The 17,725-nt window shown below is 41.0% G+C and overlaps 2 protein-coding genes across 2 annotated transcripts; one reads left to right on the forward strand and one right to left on the reverse strand.

Annotated features, from left to right (window-relative positions):
• Window positions 1–84: 84 nt before the first annotated feature.
• Window positions 85–10,457, reverse strand: LOC134861855 (aldehyde dehydrogenase, mitochondrial-like). The gene is made up of 13 exons (XM_063879418.1): window positions 10,235–10,457; window positions 8,878–8,982; window positions 7,883–8,023; window positions 7,175–7,254; window positions 6,347–6,458; window positions 5,085–5,213; window positions 4,883–4,996; window positions 4,216–4,318; window positions 3,137–3,321; window positions 2,456–2,620; window positions 1,509–1,666; window positions 1,154–1,268; window positions 85–520 (listed from the first exon to the last, which is right to left on the reverse strand). The coding sequence occupies exons 1-13, from the start codon at window positions 10,349–10,351 to the stop codon at window positions 488–490; spliced, it is 1,557 nt and encodes a 518-aa protein (XP_063735488.1). The 5' UTR covers window positions 10,352–10,457; the 3' UTR covers window positions 85–487.
• A 1,825-nt stretch (window positions 10,458–12,282) lies between these two features.
• On the forward strand, window positions 12,283–17,681 carry rbm42 (RNA binding motif protein 42). Its single transcript, XM_063879971.1, has 12 exons — window positions 12,283–12,640; window positions 12,877–12,933; window positions 13,647–13,782; window positions 13,970–14,036; window positions 14,655–14,717; window positions 14,866–15,020; window positions 15,125–15,295; window positions 15,412–15,546; window positions 15,781–15,898; window positions 16,910–17,007; window positions 17,257–17,353; window positions 17,441–17,681. The coding sequence occupies exons 2-12, from the start codon at window positions 12,878–12,880 to the stop codon at window positions 17,551–17,553; spliced, it is 1,209 nt and encodes a 402-aa protein (XP_063736041.1). The 5' UTR covers window positions 12,283–12,640; window position 12,877; the 3' UTR covers window positions 17,554–17,681.
• Window positions 17,682–17,725: the final 44 nt, after the last annotated feature.

Consider the following 17,725-nt stretch of genomic DNA (forward strand, 5'->3'; position numbering starts at 1 on the left):
AGCTGTAACAGCGAGGTGGTGATGGTTCTTACTGATGTGCAGTGCTCTCCAGTCAGTGCAATACATGTCTTACAGGACAGCTCATAAATTGTATCATTTTTATTTATTTTCATTCTTTGCTCTTATGTTTGCATATTCTTTGTTATAATGAATATCGTCCCATTTTTCTTCAATTAAAATGTATACAAAACAAAGGCCTACAATGCAGAATACAAATTCTTATTGAGACATTCATAAAATGGCTCCTGCTTAAAAATGTCCTGATAAAAACAAACAAAAGCGAGCCAGCTAAATGCTTCAATTGATACAGTGTCAAAACCCTACATATTAGAAAAAGAGATCTTTATAGTTTAAGAACTGAATCACGTAGAAAGGTTATTTTGTGTAGAGGTTTTTCTCGTTTCAAAGGGATTCATAGTGTTTAAGTGATTTCAACAGGTGTAACGAAGAGCAGGCGCGGTACTTCAGTCTGCAGCTCTCTGAACGCCTAGGAGTTCTTCTGCGGCACCTTCATGGTCACCTGAAAACACACACAACAAAAGCTTTACTCTCAGGATTTCAAGTTGTAAAGAATCTTGTCAGAAGTTGTCAGGGGGACACATCGCTGATAGAGAATGCCTTTATTAACAATCATACACTTTTGGATGTTAGCATTGCATCCTGACAGGAAAAGCTTCCTGCACCATAACCTGGAGGACTGAAATATTTGATAAGCTTAACATTTTAAAAGAAGCCCTATTGTGCTTTTTGATGTTTACCTTTTCCTGTAGTGTGTTACTGTATGTAGGTTTATGTGCATGTAAATGGTCTGCAAAGGCTAAAATCCCTGTGTTCCCTCCAGAGGGAGATTCTCTCTGTAACACTAGCTCTTTTATTGGCTAACCCTCCAGCACATTGTATGTGATAGGCTAAGGGGCGAGACATTTCCTACACGTCTCTAAGTGGTTGAACATTCCCAACAGAAGCGGCGAGTTAACCAATCACAAGAGGGTGGAAAGAGGTGCTGCAGCTCAGGCAGTATGAGAAAAAAAAGAGCTTTTTGAACATTAAAGCATAGAAACATGTCCCAGTAGAGCCAAAAGATACAAATATGAACCTGGAAAGGAAGCAGAACATGTCCTCTTTAATGATAGTATATATTTTTTGAAATTACCGTTTTGATTTCCGTGTAGTTCTGAAGGCCGTACTCTCCAAGCTCTCTGCCAGTACCAGAAGCCTTGTAACCTCCGAATGGAGCCTGAGCCCCGAACACGTCATAACAGTTAATCCTGCAGGGACAGGGACAGACAGGGACACAGAGGTGTTTTCATAGTTTTAGCCATTTTGCCCCACTGACCTTCTTTGTAAAATAATTTGCACCACATAGCTAAAGAAATGCAACATGATAATGATACAAATGTTATATCAGAGTTTATAGGAATGCAACAAAGCCTTAGAGCATTTTAAAAATGCAATATGAATGTTCAGGGCCTCAGAGACATTAATGTTTGCACGGTACTCAGCCCTACCAGACAGTGCCGGCTCGCAGACTGTTGGAAACATAGTTGGCCTTGTCGATGTCCTTAGTAAACACAGCGGCTGCAAGACCATATTTGCTATCGTTGGCTCTCTCCACCGCCTCCTCCAGGGTTTTGAACTTCAGGATTTGCATCACTGGACCAAAGATCTGCAAGAGAAAAAAAGACACAGGAATGAGAAAAAATATCATTTCATAAAGAGCAAACAAGCTAGAACACTGATCTGTAGACATCTAACTGAGATCATGCTTATTTCAGATAAAGATCATGCACACAACAAGAGTTCCTCAGTGAGAGCAGACTCAAACAGGCTGAACGTCACAGGCATAAAGAAGCATACATCAACCTGACTCAAACAGGTGAAATATCTTACAGGGTCAACATTTTTCAGCCTTATATTTCAGAAAAGATGATGCATCGAAACAACACATGGCCACAGTTAAAATAGTTTAAACATACTTAAGTTCTACAACATAAAACATGGAGGGTCACACTCTCAGGAGATGTTGTGTTCCTTGCTAAAAGTGGGTTTCTGCAGAGTGATTCTCAGATACCCATAAAGGTACTAAAAGGCTAAACCAATGTTATTTTGGGGCCTAATAATTCCAGCTAAGGGGCCTAGTTATTGACTTTTGTTTTAGAGGTTATCCCTCATAATTCAATAACGCCCTTTTATAATATAGAAAATACAAGTTAGCTAATGGCTGCAGTAAGTGTCTCAGTATATTAGAATAAAAAACTGACAGTTTTCTAGAGCAATCCCTATATATTTGTTTTTCTGTGAGCAACACTGAAAGACACCACCCAGTGAACAGAGGTTCCTCCGCTCAAGCACCAACCATGGTTGAAATTTCGAACCACAGCTCCTAATGGGGAGCGCAGGTTAAGAATTGTGAATAATTCCCTGTTTATGTTGTTTGATGCACTTTAAACCCTACCTCCTCCCTGGCAATGGTCATGTTGTCCTGGACGTCTCCGAACACCGTGGGCTGGATGTAGTATCCTCTGTCGGCAGCCACGCCCCCTCCACACATCAGCTTGGCTCCTTCTCTCTTTCCGGTGCTGATGTAGCCCAAAATCTTGTTGAACTGCTCCTGATCCACCTGTTAGGTTTCAGCTCTGTTTATGCTGAGCATGTTTATGTACACATAGAAATGATTGTTTTCTTTGACTGTGTTTCCCTTACTGTTACTCTCTTCTATATGTGCAATAACCAAACCTAGTACTAGGAGCAGTGGGCAAGTATTACCAGTCCACACTCCATATGTAGGTCTCAGATGGGACTTGAACCAGTGAGCCTACAGTTCCCAGGCCAAGTCCCTCCAGACTGAGCCACCCCCGAACTATGCCAACCCTATGTAAATATGTTATCAGGGTTGGGAAGATTACTTTTAAAATGTATTCCAGTACAACATTTACTAGTTACCTTTTAATCAGTAACCTAAAAGTATTTGTGATATAATTATTTTCCGTTACTTCTGGATTACCTCAAAATCAAACTAACAAAAAGAAAACTAAACAAGATGTTTTTTACCTAAGTGTATTGAGTAAGACAACAGAACAATGTAACCTTAGAAAAAGAAGAAACCCAGATATTTAGGATCAGAAATGTGTCCTACCTGAGGTCCCTGCTCGGTCTTCAGGTTGAAGGGGTTTCCCACCACTCGTCTCTTGGCTCGCTCCACACTCCGCTCCACAAACTCATCGTAAATGTCTGCTTGGACGTAGGTCCGAGAGCCAGCACAGCAGCACTGCCCTTGGTTGAAGAACAGAGCGAAGTGGGCCTGCTCCACTGCGTCTTCCACTAAGGGTCAGTTAGCACACCAGGTGAGCTACCAGGGCCTGACCGATACTCATAGGTACAGACGAAACTGAAATACTCTTCTCAAGCACCAGTTAGTGTCCTCTCTTTAGAGACAGCAGGCGACCTCAAATGGTTTTATTTCCTCCTTTTCTGTATTCATGTTCAGTGCATTCAATGGTGTGTCACTATTAGCATGTTAGACGTTCCACCACACAACATGACAATAAGATGAAGCTTGTCCGGCTCTGTGTATTCTGATGGAACTAAAATGGCACCACTAATGTTGACATGGGGCTGCTGCATCGCCTGTATATAAATGGACGTGTCCGTGACATCACTCAAAGGCTTCTGCAGAGTTGCTGTGAAGGCAAAAAATAAGAAGGTCCTTACATCAGCACCTTACTCCTGCCTGCTCCCGGTTTGATCCAAATAAGGGCAAAGAGGCGGAGCTAAGCTGGCCTGGCTGCAAACAGGCTTGAAGCTACCGAGCTAGCTAAGGCTAACAAGCTAACATGCTCAGCACATACGTATATACAACCTATGCAGCTGCCCCATATAAACATTAAGTAAGAAATACATCCAGTGGAGGTCACCTGAAGCAGCTGTAATTCAGGAGGCAGAGCAGTCACATATCCAGCTCCACAATATCTTAAACTGTGTCTGTTTGCTTAATTAACTACATCTTACAGAAAATTAACCCTTTCATTTGTGTTATGCTTTGTGTGGGCTCCTTTATGAAATACAACATCAGACAAAGGTAAACAGCATCACATGTTCTATATTTTTACCAGGCCAGGCTTTGCTTTAACTAAATTCACTAAAATTATAATAAATGTACCTAAAACCAACAGTAAACCTGCTGTTTTAGAACATCCGGGAAGGGACAATACATACTGTTGGCATCAGACAGGATGATATTTGGACTCTTTCCTCCCAGCTCCAGAGTGACTTTCTTCAGGTTGCTGCCACCTGACGCCTGCTGGATCAGATGACCCACCTGATAAGACAGGAAGAGTTAATGCTATAAATACTATTACAACTTACTCAAAAAGCCATTTCCAAACTGGCAGATTGGAATACAATTTGTAAAAAGCTGCCAGTGCAGGATGAGCCTGGAAACATATTCCACTGCAAATATGATCTACCAGATTTAAAGTAATCTACTAGTCCTACTACATAAATATTTATACATTCAACCATAGGTTGGCAGTTGGAGCACTGCAGTTAAAGAGGACATATTCTGCTCATTTTCAGGTTCATAATTGTATTTTGTGTCTCTACTGTGACATGTGTCCATTCTTTAATGTTAAAAGCTCTTTATTTTTCTCATACTGCCTGTGTTGCAGCACCTCTTTTCACCCTCTGTCTGAAACCAGAGCCCAGTCTGCTTAATAGGACCTCTTTAAGAACATAATATTATCAAACGCCAAATATTACCGTAAGAGAATCTAATCAAAATAAATTCCTTTGAATCCGGTTGAACCAAAAATATAGCAACAAAATATATCTCTTTTTAGTGAGTTATAGTATGTAGACAGCAGTTAATAAGGATTTGTGCTACCTCTGTGGATCCAGTGAAGGCCACCTTGTCCACATCCATGTGTCGTGCGATGGCAGCCCCAGCTGATGGCCCCATGCCTGGCAAGATGTTCACAACGCCGTCAGGAAAGCCCACCTGGAAACCGAAACACGTCACACATGAAACACGGTCTCAATGTGTATCTGGTGAGAGTCACATGAGCTGACATGATGTTAATGAGTACCTCCTTAATCAGGCTGGCTACGTAGAGAGCTGTGAGGGGAGTCTGCTCTGCCACCTTCATCACCACAGTGTTTCCGGTTGCCAGGGCAGGGCCGAGCTTCCAGGCCTGCATCAGCAGAGGGAAGTTCCACTGCAGGAAGAAGAAGTAAAGATATGTTCATGACAAATTTCCATTTTCCATTAACTTTTACTGAAGCCTGCAGGACAAACAAATCCAGGCATAAGTTCCCTGTATCAGCGAGTTCACATTTGTTTAACCTTGGTTAACCATAAGTAACACTTCTGTTATTATTCTCTCATTTCTCTATTTTTTGTACATCCACAAACTACTACACTCCTCCCCCTCCACTGTTCATTGTTGAAGATATATTGTGGAGTTGGATATGTGACTGCTCTGCCTCCTGAGCTACAGCTGCTTCAGGTGACCTCCACTGGATGTATTTCCTCCTTAATGTTTACATGGGGCAGTTGCATAGGTTGTAAATACATAGGTGATGAGCATGTTAGCTTAGCTTGTTAGCCTTAGCTAGCTCAGGAGCTTTGAGCTCACTGGCAAACAGGCAAGCTCAGCTCTGCCTGTTTGCCCTTATTTGGATTAAGCCGGGAGCAGGCAAGAGTAAGGTGCTGATGTCAGGACCTTCCTAATTTATTATCGGATTTGTAATTCAAGTCTTTTTTCTAGGAAATGTTATGTAGTCTTAATCAAGTGACAGTAAAACGTTCACATTAAAGAAGTGCGAAGATTGTGAAACCATTGGCTTCTGCTTTGACCCTTTAGTGGACCAGTGGTGACAAGTAGGAAGGACAAAACATAAGTCAGATATAATATGGGCTTTTAAGACATTTTGGAAAAACCAGTTGTAAGGATATAACAAAACTATCCACAAAAGTCTTCAATTCATTTGCATTCAAGTTCATTTCTGAAGCAACGGACACATTCACTATGAGAGTTAAGGACTTAGGATGGAGATTTTAAACCTATAATACATTCAACTACAGAACAGATGTTTGTATAACACCGTTTTTTTGATTACAAGATTAAATATAATCTATGTAATCCGACTATAGGTTTGCAATAGGTAAATTAAGAACTCTTCACACCTCACTGCTTCTCCATCTCAGTGAGTGTATCTGAGAAAAATGCTTTCCTCTGCAGCAGTGCTAAGTCTGCAGAGAGATCTGGACCGGGGAAAATATTAAAGATCCTTTTCCTCCTCTCTTTATATCATTTGCATGTTTATTTGTCACCCTGCCGCCCCTCACCGGTATGATCTGTCCACAGACTCCAATGGGTTCATGTCGGGTGTAGCAAAAATAGTCTCCATCAATGGGGATGGTCTTCCCCTCCCATTTGTCAGCCCAGCCTGCGTAGTACCTAAACACAGCAGGTTCATAGGTGTACAATATGTGTTGTTGTTTTTCAGTAAAAAATAATAGGTTATATTTCACAAAACAGTAACTTGGGATAAACAAAAAAAACACAAGTTACACGTTAAAGCAGAGTTGGATAGGTGAGGTTTGTAACACGGACAGATTGGTGCAGTCTCAAATGTGCTTTTTTTGTCAGGCCCCCAGGGCCTTTATTAAAGAGGCAGAATTTTGAAAGTGACATCAGAGGGGATTTTTATAAGAAAGAAATAGGCAGCGATTGATCCATTTGGTGCAGTAGAAGAGTAAAAAGACCCTTTTATGAAAACGTGCACAGACCCTGAGAAAGAAAACCTGGGTCAACAGCTGATAAACATCTGTGTGGTGTTATCTCTGGTTAGGGGTTCTGGGCAGCTAATTCAAAGAAACCCTGGCTCTGTTGAACTGGCTTCATAGTAAACCCCCTCCCTCCCCAGTGAGGGCAGTGCCGGTAATGTTCAGGGAGGTAGAAGATACCGCTTGTCCTTCCTTCCTGCAGCAGTCAGACTTTACATCCACCACGGCCCCTGGTAGACCCCCCATACACAGACTGGAATACCTCTGATGTGCAATATCACTGTCTGAAAATATCAAACCTTGACAAATAAAGGATTTCTGATTTCTGAGGCAGCCAGCAGTGTTCCATAACAAAAAACAAAGCTCTGAAGTGCTGTGTGTTATTACCTGAAACATTTGACCACATTGGGCAGATCCACCGTGTAGGAAACAGCGTACGGCTTCCCATTGTCGATGGTCTCCAGCTCCTGTGTGAAAAACACTGGATCAATTTAAGATGCAAAGTACACTGAAGAAATGTTAACTGTGAGTGTGTTGCTTTATGGTTTTTACTTTCTTTGGTTGATTTGTTCTTTTTTTTTAATTCATACGTAAACCTGTATGTTTGTAACAAAGTAATCAGGTTACATTACTTTTATATTTAATACCCAGTTTAGGTCACTGATTAAAAATGTTTTACCGGTAACAGAATACCTATTTAAAGTAACCCTCCCAACCCTGCTTATGCCATATAAGTATGTGTATCATACAGTAGGTGTAGTAAATGTAATGTGTACCATATTCATATGCACTCTTCATTGTACATTTGGTCAACTGAGGTTTCATCTTTCAAATAAAAACATGAACAAAGTATATATTCAAGTCATTTACACTTATGTTATTCATTTTGTTTGAAACATGAATAAAGATATATTTTTTCTGACAATTTGTTTTCCGATTTTTGGTCCCTGATGTGCAGAAAGAGATGCATTCAATAAAGAGATGACCAAGAGAAAGACATAATAATTTACTAGAAATATATCCGGCTCTATCCTGGAATTTAGGATGAACTGGCTTCAGATTTGTTCTATCTTTCAACATTTAATTATTACTCACAGCAAGGTAGGCAGCGTCCCTCTCAATGGCATCGGCCAATCGGTGGAGTAGCAGGCCACGATGAGAGGCATCCATCCGTCGCCATGGTGACCCAAGTTTAAAGGCATTACGTGCTGCCTTCACCGCCTTATCTACATCTGCCTGGAAATAAATATCCCTCCATCATTTTATTTCTCAATATTTTTGAAAAGCCATACATCCTAGCAATGCGCTCCGTCTGTAAGTTGAGGTTATATAATTTGCACAGCACCTTTTATGTAGAAAACATTTTCCGTCACTGTGATTATCCTGGAGGTCACAACAGGTCGCACATGAATTCAACTGGGATCATATCCACGTGTCAGCTTTACAGTCATACAGTTCAGGCAATTACAAGACTCTCTAGGGAGCAGCATGCAGCAATATTCAAATACGCAGTTTTTAAGAAAAGGCGACAAATAACACATTTATTACTCATCAAGGAACAAACTAAGCATAAAGTGGGCATTCTGTAAAGAGGAGACTTTTGGGTATCCATAGAAATGAAGGTTATTCTCTATTCAATTATTACTAATATTAAACGTGCTGTTTTGTTGTGCAAATAAACCTTTAATAAACCCAACCATTTTTTTAAACAAATTATCCGAATGCAAAGTGGTGAGGACAAAATTGTCCCTTTCCAAAGGTGGTGGGGACAGGTCCCCAGCGTCCCCAGTATGACGCCTGTGGATATTAGTGTCTTCACTGTAGCTTTAGGAATGAGCCTTTAGAAAAATCTGTCCATTGTTATTACATATCTACATCTGTAAAAAGTGTCAATGCGTCTGCAAACATTGCTTTTTTGCATCTCTAACTTTTGTTGTTTTATATTTTCATCTACTTTAACCAGTATTTTATTGGCCCTTTTATTTATTTCTTGCATTTGATTTTATGCATTTTAGTTAAGTGTTATTTTCCAGTTCAGGTCAATGCTCCCCACCTTCACTGGGACAGAATTCACACAGTCTGTATCATACCGCATCAGCCTCTGCCACCTGACAGATGACTTCCCCAGTCGCTGGGTTGATGGTGGGGAAAGACTTCCCACTCGTTGCATCGTGCCACTGGTTGTTGATGAACAGCTGAAACATTAAAATGGATCATTTGAATAGGCAGAAGACATACCATCACATGCTTTAATCAAAGTTCAGTAAAACTGAAATAAAAAAATAAAAACAAATGACAGATCCTCATCTGCAACTTTAGTCTGTTTCATGTGTAACAGTCTCTACAGGTGGAGCAATTAAGTAGATGCAATTTTGTTGCAACAATAAATCTGGATGGATGCCACTCAAATGATTTGTGTGGGCTGAGTTATGAAGATATTTTCTGTTAGCATTATTAGAGAGACTGGCTCTGGGTGCTACCACATAATGATACAGTGCCAGATACTATCAGTACAAAACGTGAACTACACCAATCTTACATAATAAGCACATGGCCTTGAATATTAAAAATGCATTTTCTCACATCTTTAGTGACTTGTTTTAGTTCTGAGAAATCTGCCACTATCCCCAATACATGGGAGCTGAAATATGTTTCACTTGTGAAGCTAACAGGGCCTCATATGACCCTATTGTAGGGATTGGGAATATGACAAAAACAATCTCTCCATATCTCCTAATGGATAAAGGAAATACTCAGCGATGACACCCAGCTCTTATCTTTTTCCAGTAACAGGGTTGTTTTTATCCACACACCTGCTGGAAACAATCCAACAACTAACAGTCTCTGCAGACAGATTTTCTTTTTAGATTCCTCAAATCTGCAGGGATATTGGACACAATCTCCAGCTGATCAACCCTAACCCTAAAGAGAGCTGCTGTGATGTGTGGATGAAAACAACAGTATGAAATAAAGAATGGGTGTAATAGAGAAGAGAACAATTTAGATTAAATAGAGAAGTCGACTTGGAGGGCCAGAAACCTACACGCAGGAATCAAAGTCTGCAAACAGGAGTGAACAGTGCACACGTTTTCATATCACGAGGTCGTACTGTTAATCCTTATATAACCTCACCATGTGAAACTTATCTCCCAGTATGGTCGTGCATTTGGCCTACATTTGGACTTGTGCTTCCGTAGTTTGGCAGCACATTGATCAGGCCATAGCAGGAAGTTTATCAGAGTTAGTGAGTCTGGATCCTGAACTTCAGGTCGTTGCACGTTTTCCGACATTAAATCACATTACTCTAACAAATGAGCACACACACACACACTGCAGTGACTTTAACCCCCCATTTGTACATGATACTGCATTAACAAGCACTTGTTGGTTTTGCAGCTGACCAAAGTCCAGTGGAATGGAAGTTTGCAGTACTAAGGCTACAGTTACCTTGTTGTAGTGGACCTCAGGCTGGGTGTTGGGTTCAGGGATGGCGGCCGCAGAGAAGTGACACGCCGCGGGTCGACTCAGTCTAGGAAGGGCTCGAGAAATCACGGTACGGAGCATGGTGCTTCTTGGTGTACCGCACACAAGACACAAACAAGCAGCTTACGGCCCGCTGTCTTCTGCAAACAAACAGGAGGGAGCGCGCTGCGTGCCCGCGGCGGGTCCTGACGTAAAAAGGAACGCCCCCAGGACGCGCTTTTAACTTTACCCCAGTAGGTTTTAAATATTATTTTCAAGAAAATAAAAGGGTGCATGGGCGGTTGTAGGGGGATGCAAACAGGTATCAGCGCCCGTGTGGACCCCGTCAGAAGAAAGCTCTATTGTTAAACAATCTGTGGAAGAGTTGCAGCAAACCCTGTGCCGCAACTTTAGACAGTATACGGCCTGTAAATGGGCCAAAGTTTCATTTAATGAACATTTTTACAAAGTTAGTGAAACACATTTGGTTACTTTAAATTAAAAAAATTAAGTAACCAATTAAAAATAAAACAAAAACGACATTTTGATACATAAGTAATGTATTCATTTAAAGACTGTGCTTTAACTTGGGCCAAGTAAATAAATTACTAATCTGAAATTGTAACTGAGTCATTGAGACAAATGATATATATGGATTACTGATCCAGACCAGCTACTCAGTACTTCTACTACTTTAACCAAAAAGGTCTAATCAATGCACATTCCCATATACAGTGTGGAAAGTCTCAACTTCTGTTTTACACTTCCAGCATAAAGGATCCTTTATCAGTTTCATTCTATGGAGCCTTGTTGGCGTGTACTAATGCCTGTATATTATTTCATAATGTGTACATTTCCCTTTCCGTTCCTTTACATATTTTCCACAGTCTGCGAAACATATTCAGCCATTTCCCTTGATCAAATTCCATTTTCAGTTCTCCCTGCCATACCAGTTTTACATTGGACAATTCCTTGCAAAGTCATTTGTCAATTTATACATTTGTGAAGCAACATGGCACTCCCCTGACATTTTCATAAAGTCAGTGACTTTCTGTAGACCAATTGAATTTTGCTGTTACAGAATTCCTAATTTGTAAATATTTCCAAAAGTGTTGTTTGCCCTTAAGGTTGAATTGATCAGTTGAGTCTCTATAAGACAAGAATGTACCATTTTTATACAGATCCCCAATCAAATGTATGCCGTTTGAATGCCACAGCTTCCAATACATCAACATTTTTCCAACTGTAATAGTAGGATTGTGCCATAGTGAAGTATATTTCTGTACATAGTGAGGTAACTTATAAAATCGGTACTTTGGCCCATACTTCACTAGAGTGCACTAAAATTTGATATGTTGTGTTGTTTTTTCTGGGACAATCTTTCACTCCGACTGAATGGTAAGCATTACTGAGTTTCAATATCCATCCAGTCGCCTTTGTTTTCTGTTAGTTTCCAATAGTTGGATAATTTAGCCATTTAAAACAATAACATGAATAACCTTGTGTCTGGCAGGTCTAGACCCTCTCCTTAAGAGCGCAAGTTTTAGTTTGACACTTCCATGAATACCTTTTGAAAATGGCAGGTGGTATTGTGATTGGCAGCATCATCACTATATAATTAAACACAAATTCTGTTTACATACCAAACACAGATCATGGTATTTTATGTTTGTTAATGTCAGAATTAGAAATCCTTTAATAGTCCCATAGCGGGGTCATACATTGTGACAGCAAAAGTAACATAGCAGGTGGTTAACTGTACTAAACTTGGTTTCTTCTTTTCTAAGTTTACATTGTTCTGTTGTCTTACGTAAAACACTTAAGTCAAAAACATCTTATTGATATTTATTTAGTTATATTATTCATTTGTGTTGCATTTGATATGGAGATCAGCCAAAAGTAAAGGACAGTAATCAGATTACATTACTTGTATTATGATTCTCAGATTAGGTTACTGATTTATTTATTTACAAGAAACTAGTAACGGTTGTCCACACTCCACAACCGTAGGTGGCGGTGATACGACTAATGGTTGCTGCAAACCGCCAACACACCTCGAAGAACAAGAAGAGAACAAGAAGAAGAAACAGGAGCACTAGCACTAGCAGTAGCTACTGCATACTTATTTTTATATTTAAACATGTTCCCCCGTCTATTTAAGTAGGTTTACTAGCAGCCCTAGTAAAATTGATTTCACCGTGGTAGGCGTTACCATTAGCGGTCTGCTGGTTGATACAGCAGAGCTAGCTCCCCTGCTAACTTAGCTTAGCTTCTTCTGGTGTGTTGCTAATTCTACTTAGCATAAGTTAAAAAGACTTCAAAGTGTGTTGAGCCAACTTATTCTGCAAGACGTAACAGTCCACATCAAACGCGTCTATATTATAGATTAAGGTGAGTGTATTAATTGAAACGTTCTTAAAGGATCATTGAAATAATAAGAATGATTCACAGACTAACTAAATGAATATTTTGAGTGCGTTAACATTTATAAAGTCGCGGTTTGTTCATGTAGGCTTATTGACAATAACGGGGGGTTTGGCAGTGAACATATTTGATCTATGTATTCAGCAGTTGCATCATAGACTGAGACTTCATCTGGCTGCTTTCTGTTTGTCTCCGTCCCTCAGCATGGCGCTCAAGTCGGGAGAGGAGCGTCTGAAAGAGATGGAGGCTGAGATGGCTCTGTGAGTACCACTGATTCAAAGATCCCTTGTCCGACAACACCTACATTTTATAGTATTTCTACCTTGCAACATTAGCAGTTATATTCTAGGTGAACATCAGGTGGTCCTAAATCCAAGATTATAAGCCTCCTGCTCACACCCCAAGTTTGTATCTGTTGTACTGATCATGTGTTGGTGACCTCAGACCAGCTGCACCAATTGATAGTGAAAATCAATGACAGGATTAAATGATCACATATTCCAAGAAATACGTTGGAGGAGGTGAGTCTGGGGCAGATTGCAGATGTGATGTACCCTTCCTCAGTTATATAGTGTGTGTATAAAACAATTAGTACCACTGATGTGACTATGCCAGGTTTCTAACTGATTTACAGTTGAGAACAGTGGAACAAATGATTTAATTGGTGTATAATCATTTTGATAATGCCAAATTAGTGCTGAAAAGATACGTTTGTCTATCGGTAAATCAATCAAATAAAATAAAATTTCCAATAACCTTGATAATTTAATCAAATGTGTGTTTAGCCTCTACCATTGGTAGTATTTTCTGCAGTTTTGACTGCCATTCTATTTTGCTCTTTGTGTTTCATTAGTTATTTTATTACATTTTTAAAATATGTTACTTCCACCGAGAAAGGAATGAACTAGTAGCGCCCTAAGAAGACTGTGAATGTTCTCACTAATGTAAACACTGTCTGTCTCTCTCGCTGTAGTTTTGAGCAGGAGGTTCTCGGTGGTCCATTGCCAGTATCAGGGAGCCCCCCTGATATGGAGGGAATACCTGTGGCTCTCTCTGTCCCAGCGCTGCCAGTCATGCGAGCCATTATTGGCACCAACACCTACAGACAGGTTTGTGCTGTTCTAATATCATTCTGAATGGTAATATCCTACACTGCTCACTGCAGGGGGACACATCTATGGAAACACAAATGCTTTTTTGAATTGCTGAAAACGATTTTTTTTTAATGTCTTGAAATGATTATTCTATTATTGTGTGTACTGAGCCTTGACTCTGTCTTATTTCTCTCTCTCTTAGGTCCAGCAGACATTAGATGCCAGAGCTGCTACTTTTGTTGGTCCTCCCCCAGTCTTTGCTGGACCAGGTGAACAGAAACTCTCACGCATTCAATCACAAGGCTTTTACATTATCATAGTGTTTAACAAGTACCCTGCTCATCATCATTCCCCGGGCACTGCACGATAGCTGCCCACTGCTCCTAGTACTAGGATGGGTTAAATGCAGAGGACCAATTTCACTCTGTGTGCTCTGCTGTGTGCATGTATGTGACAATAAAGAGGGTTTCATCCTCCGATTCTATCCATCATTAAAGTTAGGGGTGTGCCAAAGAATTAAACTCGCCTAACAATCTTATATATAGTTTTTAAAAATCTTAAATAACCTTCACAACAGAGCTGTCCAGCTAACCAATCACAGCAGACTAGGCTCTGGTTTCAGACAGATGGTGAAAAGAGGTGGTGCAGCACAGGCAGTATGAGAAAAATAAAGAGCTTTTTGAACATTAAAGCAGGGAGACATGTCCCAGTAGAGGCACAGAATAGAAATATGAACCTGAAAATGAGCACACTGCTGTATGTCCTCTTTCAGATTTAGGGCTGATTGTGTATTGATAGTTCTCAGAGGCAGATTAATATGGAAAAGCAGGCCTTAGTTCTGCTGCCCTTTCACACGTTTCATCCCCACTTACTCCTGTCTGTCCCAGTCCCTCCGATGCGTCCACCCATGCTGAGACCTGCCTTTGTCCCCCACATCCTGCAGAGACCTGGTAAGAATAGCAGTTTTTCAGAAGAATTGTTCCAAGTAATTATTTTTTTTTACAATCCATAACTCCGACCTACATGGAAATGCTTTTTCTCTTTGGGTTAGTGTTGTTGGTGACATGAATCAACCGTTGCTTTGACCTGTGTTGACAGTTGGTCAGAGGATGCCGATGATGCGCGGTCCTCCGATGGCACCTCCTATGCCCCGGCCTCCTCCTCCTCCTCCCATGATGATGCCTCCTTCAATGCAGGGCCCATCACCTCAGGGCGCCCCACAGCCCATCCAGCACATGGCTGCCCCCCCTCAGGTCTTACTACAAACCCAAATGATACTGTGCGATTTCTCTCGGCTTATTGTTTTCCACACAGGGTGAAATTCTGAATTCTTGCGTCTGCTGCTTCCCTCTCTCAGGTCCGTGATATGGTCTCCATGGGGTCAGGCCCGCCCATAAGACAGGGACCCCCACCTCCCATCAAACCGACCCCGTCAATTATCCAGGCGGCACCGACCGTGTACTCGGCTCCACCCACCCCCGCTGCACAAAAAAGAATTGATGTCAGAGCTCAGAGACAGGCCAGAATGGTATTTGCATTTTGATTGATATCTTAAAGTGTTATGCCTTTGTTGTTTGTTTGTGTGTTGCTGTGTTGTAAATAAGGCATGCTGCTGTAGCATCATGGTTTTCTGACGGCTTTCAGGAGGAGCTGGCAGCGCGGGTAGCAGAGCAGCAGGCAGCGGTGATGGCAGCAGGTCTGCTGGACAAGAAAGACAGTGAAGACAGCGGCAGCGTTATCGGACCCAGCATGCCTGAGCCCGAGCCCCCACACACTGAGGTACAAACAGTCTGCTTTCTACCGTATCACCTGATGAATCCGATTATTACCCTGGTTACATTAGGACAGGTGGGAAGTGTTCTCTGTCCCTGCTTCAGTGCAAATATCAGATATTTAACTCCGATACATTTGATTGTAAGGCTGAGTATGATACAGCATGCTGTTTTACCCCCCACCTCCTCTGTATGATGGCTGCTAGTGGAGCTATTTAACCTCAGTGTGTGTGTTTGTCAGCCTGTGGAAAATGCTACAGAGGACAAGAAACGAGGGAAGTCAGAGAAGGTGAAGAAGTGCATCCGTACCGCAGCAGGAACCAGCTGGGAGGACGCCAGTCTGCTGGACTGGGAATCAGGTACAAAACATCAGTTTAAAGATAAAGAAAACACAGATTACATTTTTTTTTTTAAACTCTTGTTTTCTGACGCCCCCCCTGCAAAGATAACATCTAAACTCTATCAGCTCTCTGTGCTTGTTACCATGGTGTCCTGCACCTCTGGACCTGTTGCATCACTTTGTCATTCACTCATTCATCAGCACTGAATCATCCCTGGGAAAGAGGCCCCATCTTTAAATATTATTATTTGTGATTTTTGTATAAATGATCTACAAAGACTAAAATTCCAAAGTTACCTACATCGCATTGTGCTAATAGGCTAAGGGGTGGGACAACTCTGACACATCTCTAAGCGGTTATCCAATCAGAGCAGACTGGACCCTGGTTTCAGACAGAGGGTGAAAAGAGGTGCTGCAGCACAGGCAGTATGAGAAAAATAAAGAGCTTTTTGAACATTAAAGCATGGAGACATGTCCCAGTGAAGGCACAAAACACATTATAAACCCCAACATGTGTTTTAATATGTCCTCTTTTAATGCACCATCAACATTAAATCCATAACCTCTACACACACTGAGTCTTATTTTTTATTTGGTTGTTTCATTTGAAGAGGCTTTCCAATCCAGGTACTGTATCCTGGATGGAAATTGCAACAGCCGTCCCTGGAAGGGGTTTATAAAGCTGAAAGATTAAATAAGGTAAAAATAGTTTCAAACAGATATGACAAAGTTAGAAACACAACACCTTTACAATAGACATGTTGAATTAACCAGGATTAGTAGTTTTCTCAAAGTGGTGTAGTAAGCAGCACACCTCCAGTAGTATTTGCATTTGGTAATAATCTGCAACATTTTTCAAACTGAATATCTACTTCAGCAGGAACATTGTTTTGAGGGTTTTCTGTCACTGCAGTGTTTTTACTCCGTTAACAATGCTTATGTTTGGTTGGTTATTGCAATTCTTTTAATGATTGGCTGCTGCAGGATGAGGCTAACGTGTGTGTAATCTGGTTTTCTCTCCTCCTTGCAGATGATTTCCGTATATTTTGCGGTGATCTTGGTAATGAGGTGAACGATGACATATTGGCCAGAGCCTTCAGCAGATACCCGTCTTTCCTCAAAGCGAAGGTGGGCTGTTTTCTTTTATTTACATCCTGTTATCACTAAGACATCAGAGCATTTTAACTAACATGTATTCATCTGGTTGAGACTTACTGTATATTTCCAAATTCTAAATTCAACATCTGCTCCTTTTTCCTAACCTTTAAACCCCAGTATTCAGAATTGCTCAGAACTAAGCAGTAACAGGGGACATGGTGCATCTGTTTCCCAGTTATGTGGAGTGGAAAAACAACTAATCCAAATTGTTGTCTTTAGGTGGTGAGAGACAAAAGAACAGGCAAGACTAAAGGCTACGGCTTCGTCAGCTTCAAAGATCCCAACGACTACGTCAGAGCCATGAGAGAGATGAACGGTCAGTGCTTTCATTCATTACTCCTCCATGATCCAGTGTGGGGTCCGACACTGTAACGCTAAATTCTTCCTCCGCTCTGTTTTCCAGGGAAGTATGTCGGCAGTCGTCCCATCAAACTGAGGAAGAGCATGTGGAAGGACCGCAACATGGAAACGGTCCGCAAGAAGCAGAAAGAGAAGAAGAAGCTGGGCCTGCGGTAGACTGTGTGTGTGTGTGTGTGTGTGTGTGCTGCTCAGTGTACAAGTACGACATTGTAAATGCGTTCACTTTTTTTTCATCATTAAATAAAACCATTTCTTAGTTCTTGATATGGTCACTTTCAATTTTACTGGCTGTGTTTAGTTTACATTATTGTGCAGATAGCAACACTCA

The sequence above is a fragment of the Eleginops maclovinus genome, chromosome 3, assembly GCF_036324505.1.
Source record: "Eleginops maclovinus isolate JMC-PN-2008 ecotype Puerto Natales chromosome 3, JC_Emac_rtc_rv5, whole genome shotgun sequence".
NCBI classification, from domain to species: Eukaryota; Metazoa; Chordata; class Actinopteri; order Perciformes; family Eleginopidae; genus Eleginops; species Eleginops maclovinus.